The 7032-nt window shown below is 55.0% G+C and overlaps 1 protein-coding gene across 1 annotated transcript; it reads left to right on the plus strand.

The window, feature by feature from the left end:
* Positions 1-218: 218 nt before the first annotated feature.
* On the plus strand, positions 219-6773 carry LOC144942838 (calcium homeostasis modulator protein 6-like). Its single transcript, XM_078869845.1, has 2 exons — positions 219-824; positions 6096-6773. The coding sequence occupies exons 1-2, from the start codon at positions 219-221 to the stop codon at positions 6486-6488; spliced, it is 999 nt and encodes a 332-aa protein (XP_078725971.1). The 3' UTR covers positions 6489-6773.
* The last annotated feature ends 259 nt before the right edge of the window (positions 6774-7032 follow it).

Below are 7032 nucleotides of genomic sequence, written 5' to 3' on the forward strand. Positions count from 1 at the left end.
ACTACCAACAACACCACCGCCACCACCACCGTCACCACCGTTACCACCACCGCACGCAGCTTCTCCATCACACATTCACCGAGACGACTCCCACCCCCCACCCACACAATCCCACTCCGCACAACCGACAGCTCCCATCGGCGAGCAGGGCTACTGCTGCTGCCGCATCAACAACAGCAACAGCAGCAGCAGCAACAACAACGATGACAACGACGACAATGTCACTCAGCGTCTCGAGGCTCGCGTGCGACTTTCTGGACCGCCGGAGCACCCTGGCGTGGGCTGTCCTCGCCTCGGCCCTCTCCGTCGTGGGCGAGGTGCTGTACGGCGAGCTCGCCTTCGTGTGCCCCTGCAGACCCGGGGGCCGCAACACCACGGCAGCGGCCGTAGCCGTGGTCGTGCCGTGCGCGCTGCTGTTTCTCGGCGGCTGCTTCCTGCAGGTGGACACGTGGAGGGCGATCCGAGGCTCGTGTCGCTCGTGCTGCGGCAGGAAAAAGGCCGAGGGCGACGCCGAGAGCGGTGAGAGGGATTCGGGCGCGCGAGTGCGCGAAGCTCTTCTCGTCGTCTTTGCCCGAGCTCTGGTGGCCCCGATGTCGTGGGCCGTGGCGGCTCTGCTGAGCGGGGTGTACTACGCGTGCGGCCAGAGCACCAGCGGCTTCGACTGGTGGAAGTACTCCAGCATGAATGGCCTCAACTACCAGGTCATCGCGGAGCTGCTGTACAAACTTCCGTGCGAGGAAATCCTCCTGTTGGAAGCGGTCGACGTGTTGCGGCAAGCAAGCATCCGCAACGAGGTCCTCGCCTCGCTGCGCTCCGAGTCGCAGGTAAAACAAGACACTGAGCGGCTGTTGGCATTGGGCGGGGGGGGGAAGCCGAGCGAGACTCTGAGCCCGAGGGCAGATGTCCCGTGGGGGACACTGACCAATGCGATAGATCGTACGGGAAGGTCACTTGAGTCGCTTCACTTCGTGCTCGGTGGAAACCAGTTGCTGGACGAAACAAAAATGTGTGCAAGTGCTGAGCGCGCATGCGAGTAAGCGGACGATCGGTGCAGATTTTTTTTTTTCAATCTCCGTAGCCGATTAAGAAATGAATATACAGGGTGCTTCAACATTTTTTTAACACTGAAATGCGACTATCGTTTTTAATGGAAAAATAACGGAGGATACACTGCAACGTGATAACAAATGTAGGTTAATAGCTTAAAAAAGTCTAACAGTCTCCACTTCATTATCAACGCGTTGCCTGGAATCTTCTCCAGGTAGTCTCCAGAGCCCGGAGGCCACGTTTCTCGTGGTGTCGTTGAAAATTCTCAGAAGTGTTAAAAACAATTTGAAGCAGGGACAGACTGATTTAGTGCGACCGACGTGACCGCGAAATCGCGCACGAAAAAATATTTTTAAAAATCCTTATGCAGGCGTGGATTTACATTTAACTCGCTGTTCTGCTGTCGAGGCATAGGCAAAGTCAAAAGCGGCCCACGAATTTATTCGCCGAATCAATTGCGAGGGAGGAACGTGGGGTGAGTCGACTCAACGTATATCTGATGAAACGATCAGAATAGATTTGTATCCTTTCTGGCAATCCAACAGGAGGTGTTGAGGATGTAAGGCATCAATGCTGCATTAACCACACGTACTTGTGGTGAACATGCAAACAAACGTGCCCTGATCATTTATGTCATTGTCTCTGAAACGGATTGACCCACACCAGAGACGGCTGCCTTCTTTCTTCATGTCAACCTCATTTTTGGTCTGGAAATAGACGTCCTCGCCCATCTGTTCAACATTAAGCCCGCACCTCCGATTAGCACGGTGCGAAACAAGTTCAAACTGCGCGTAGATACGCACACTTATGGATAAGGATGGCTCGTTTTGTTGGGAAGGCCTGCAATCGGCACATGTGACCAATACGTTTTGTAAGGAGCGTTTTGCACGTACAAGGAAAGCAGAGTTCCGCAGGACAGAACGCGTGCGAGCGTGCGCACATCAGGGGTGCCACGGTGGCGAGATGTTAACTACCTCGCCTGGTGTACAGGAGGCCGTGAGTTCGATCGATATTGGAAAGGAGGTCAAAGTCTTCAGTTTCTGGAACAAATTCTGCCCGAGTTATTTCACAAATTGAACTCGCAACGCGTTAAAGAGTAACCAACACGCACATACCTCGTTCTGCCCGAACCATAAAGCACTGCGGTGCTGAGAACTGCCAGGTGCTGATAACGGCATGCTTTGGTATTTACGGCTCTGCTCCACTGATTGTGCATTTCGATTTAAGGCTTTCGTGACTGCAGGGATTCATCGTCTTGGTTCTTTCGGTAAAGTCACGTAGAAGGGAAATGATAAAATAATAAAAATAAAACAATAAAATACAATTATCACGACGTTTCGGCCACAACGCAAGGACGGCTGCTTGCGTTGTGGCCGAAACGTCGTGAGAATTGTATTTTATTATGTTTTATTATTATTTTATTATTTCCCTTCTACGTGACTTTACCGAAAGAACCAAGAAGATGATTGTGCATTGTATCTGGATTCGAATTGACGGCGTCCATTTCGCCCAGAGTGCCGCGGCATGCGTCGTGTTTGAGGCAACTCGGCAACTCGCACCAGCCGCGGCCTCGTCTTGTCGTCTCCCACCTCGTTCGAGACCCAAACGTCGCACCTCCTGGCTTTGACATTCCTCCTCGCAGATACTGGTGGTGCCATCAGCTCGCTCGCCCACTCATCCCGGCACCCACTCACCCACCCACTCACCAATGGTTTCACCATCAACTCACGTACCCATCCACTCACCCACCCACTCACCCAACCACTCACCCACCGATCCACTCACCCACCCACCCACTCACCACTGGTATAACCATCAACTCACGCACCCATCCACTCACCCACCAACCCACCCACTCACCCACCCATCCACTCACCCACCCACTCACCCACCCATCCATTCACCCACCCACTCACCACTGGTTTCACCATCAACTCACGCACCCATCCACTCACCCACCCAATCACCGACCCATCCACTCACCCACCCACTCACCCACCCACCCACTCACCCACCCACTCACCCACCCATCCACTCACCCACCCACTCACCACTGGTTTCACCATCAACTCACGCACTCATCCACTCACCCACCCACTCACCCACCCACTCACCCACTCACCACTAGTTTCACCATCAACTCACGCACTCATTCACTCACCCACCCACTCACCCACCCATCCACTCACCCAACCACTCACCCACCCATCCACTCACCCAACCACTCACCCACCCATCCACTCACCCACCCATCCACTCAGCCAACCACTCACCCACCCATCCACTCACCCACTCACTCACCCACCCATCCACTCACCCACCCACTCACCCACCCACTCACCCAACCACTCACCCACCCATCCACTCACCCACTCACTCACCCACCCACCCATCCACTCACCCACCCACTCACCCACCCACCCACTCACCCACCCACCCATCCACTCACCCACTCACCCACCCACCCACCCACCGACTCACCCATCCACCGACTCATCCACTCACCCACTCACCCACCCACCCACCCACCGACTCACCCACCCACCGACTCATCCACTCATCCACCCACCCACTCACCCTCCCACTCACCACTGGTGTAACCATTAACATCGACAGGCGGTAGCGCACATCTCCTTCATACACCTAAATATCAATGCCGTACGGGGAAATCTGTTAAAGATGCGCGTGTGATTGTGCATGTGAGCCGTGCGTGCGTATGGGTTGTGTGTGTGGGTTCTGTGTGTGTGTGGGTTGTGTGTGTGGGTTGTGTGTGTGTGGGTTGTGTGTGTGTGGGTTGTGTGTGTGTGGGTTGTGTGTGTGTGTGGGTTGTGTGTGGGTTGTGTGTGTGGGGGTTATGTGTGTGTGGGTTGTGTGTGTGTGGGTTGTGTGTGTGGGTTGCGTGTGTGTGTGGGTTGTGTGTGTGTGTGGGTTGTGTGTGTGTGGGTTGTGTGTGTGGGTTGTGTGTGTGTGGGTTGTGTGTGTGTGTGGGTTGTGTGTGTGGGTTGTGTGTGTGTGTGGGTTGTGTGTGTGTGTGGGTTATGTGTGTGTGGGTTGTGTGTGTGGGTTGTGTGTGTGTGGGTTGTGTGTGTGTGGGTTGTGTGTGTGTGGGTTATGTGTGTGTGGGTTATGTGTGTGTGGGTTGTGTGTGTGGGTTGTGTGTGTGTGTGGGTTGTGTGTGTGTGTGGGTTGTGTGTGTGTGGGTTGTGTGTGTGGGTTGTGTGTGGGTTGTGTGTGTGTGGGTTATGTGTGTGTGGGTTATGTGTGTGTGGGTTGTGTGTGTGTGTGGGTTGTGTGTGTGTGGGTTGTGTGTGTGTGGGTTGTGTGTGTGGGTTGTGTGTGTGTGTGGGTTGTGTGTGGGTTGTGTGTGGGTTGTGTGTGGGTTGTGTGTGTGTGGGTTGTGTGTGTGTGGGTTGTGTGTGTGGGTTGTGTGTGGGTTGTTTGTGGGTTGTGTGTGGGTTGTGTGTGTGTGGGTTGTGTGTGTGTGTGGGTTGTGTGTGGGTTGTGTGTGGGTTGTGTGTGGGTTGTGTGTGTGTGGGTTCTGTGTGTGTGTGGGTTGTGTGTGTGGGTTGTGTGTGTGTGGGTTGTGTGTGTGTGGGTTGTGTGTGTGTGGGTTGTGTGTGTGTGTGGGTTGTGTGTGGGTTGTGTGTGTGTGGGTTATGTGTGTGTGGGTTGTGTGTGTGTGGGTTGTGTGTGTGGGTTGTGTGTGTGTGTGGGTTGTGTGTGTGTGTGGGTTGTGTGTGTGTGGGTTGTGTGTGTGGGTTGTGTGTGTGTGGGTTGTGTGTGTGTGGGTTGTGTGTGTGTGTGGGTTGTGTGTGTGGGTTGTGTGTGTGTGTGGGTTGTGTGTGTGTGTGGGTTATGTGTGTGTGGGTTGTGTGTGTGGGTTGTGTGTGTGTGTGGGTTGTGTGTGTGTGGGTTGTGTGTGTGTAGGTTGTGTGTGTGGGTTGTGTGTGTGTGTGGGTTGTGTGTGGGTTGTGTGTGGGTTGTGTGTGGGTTGTGTGTGTGTGGGTTGTGTGTGTGTGTGGGTTGTGTGTGGGTTGTGTGTGGGTTGTGTGTGGGTTGTGTGTGTGTGGGTTCTGTGTGTGTGTGGGTTGTGTGTGTGGGTTGTGTGTGTGTGGGTTGTGTGTGTGTGGGTTGTGTGTGTGTGGGTTGTGTGTGTGTGTGGGTTGTGTGTGGGTTGTGTGTGTGTGGGTTATGTGTGTGTGGGTTGTGTGTGTGTGGGTTGTGTGTGTGGGTTGTGTGTGTGTGTGGGTTGTGTGTGTGTGTGGGTTGTGTGTGTGTGGGTTGTGTGTGTGGGTTGTGTGTGTGTGGGTTGTGTGTGTGTGGGTTGTGTGTGTGTGTGGGTTGTGTGTGTGGGTTGTGTGTGTGTGTGGGTTGTGTGTGTGTGTGGGTTATGTGTGTGTGGGTTGTGTGTGTGGGTTGTGTGTGTGTGGGTTGTGTGTGTGTGGGTTGTGTGTGTGTGGGTTATGTGTGTGTGGGTTATGTGTGTGTGGGTTGTGTGTGTGGGTTGTGTGTGTGTGTGGGTTGTGTGTGTGTGTGGGTTGTGTGTGTGTGGGTTGTGTGTGTGGGTTGTGTGTGGGTTGTGTGTGTGTGGGTTATGTGTGTGTGGGTTATGTGTGTGTGGGTTGTGTGTGTGGGTTGTGTGTGTGGGTTGTGTGTGTGTGTGGGTTGTGTGTGTGTGGGTTGTGTGTGTGGGTTGTGTGTGTGTGTGGGTTGTGTGTGGGTTGTGTGTGGGTTGTGTGTGGGTTGTGTGTGTGTGGGTTGTGTGTGTGTGTGGGTTGTGTGTGGGTTGTGTGTGGGTTATGTGTGTGTGGGTTGTGTGAGTGGGTTGTGTGTGGGTTGTGTGTGTGTGTGGGTTGTGTGTGTGTGTGGGTTGTGTGTGTGTGGGTTGTGTGTGTGCATGTGCGTGGCTATGCGGTGTGACGCAACTATCGCGCGAGTTTTGTTCTTGGGGCGCAACGCCCGTCGACGTTTCGCGCTGACGGGCGCCACCGCCGCGAAACCTAACACGGAATCCGTCACCGTCGCGGCCACCCCCCCCCCCCCTTCAGCTCGTGGGTCTGGGCCTCCTCGCCGGGCTCCTCGTGTTGGCGGCGCTCACCGTCTGCATCCTCCGGTGCAAGTCGCCGACGAGCGAGCGCGAGGCGAGCTTCGTGGCGCGCTACCGCGCCGTGGAGCGCCGCGTGTTCGCCGACGAGGTGGACTCTCTGGCGCGCGCCCTCGCCGAACAACAGAGCCGCGCCGTGCTCCTCCACGTGCGCGCCGCCTTCGAGGGCACGGCGGACGAGAAGGGCCGACGCCAGGTGGAGGCGCGCTGGCGGGAGCTGTCCGCCGTGCAGGGGGTGCTGAGGAGGGACGGCGGGCTCAGCGCGCTGCACAATTGCGCGAACAAGGACATCGAGTTGACGGAGTACGATGACCCCGAGAACGTCTACGCCAATTAGGGAAGGGGTGGACGCGGAGGGACGGAGAGATCGCCCCTTCCTACCCTTCACAAGAGGAAGGTGGAAGCACCCCGCCCCAAGCAATGAGTTACACGAGATCATGTGTGGCGGGAACGTGGCGATGCTGCGAGTCGCCAATCCAGGCCTTCGCTTCTCAACGAGTCTTGTCCGGGTCGCTCGTAGACGGCAGTCGGCATCGTGACTTGTAGCCACAGCCATGCTGGGTGGATGCGGTGGTGTGCAAGGCATGGACATGGATAGACCTGGCTGAAATTAAGCCCCCATCTGAACACCAATGCGCCAATGTGCCCAATTTTTTTTTTAGTTTTCAATCGGTAGATATATCACCCTCTACGACGTACGCATGAGACACACGGAAACTCTTAAATAATTCAGAAAACATGGGGATTTACATTGGGATGACGGGAAGAATAATGTGTAGGTTAGATAACACACACAAGTTTAATACATCGTACTGACTACGGATACGAGTAACTGGGATGGGGGACGGTATGGGCTCGTGTGCAGGAGCGAGATGGATTGT

The sequence above is a fragment of the Lampetra fluviatilis genome, chromosome 28 (assembly GCF_964198595.1).
Source record: "Lampetra fluviatilis chromosome 28, kcLamFluv1.1, whole genome shotgun sequence".
Taxonomy (NCBI): Eukaryota; Metazoa; Chordata; class Hyperoartia; order Petromyzontiformes; family Petromyzontidae; genus Lampetra; species Lampetra fluviatilis.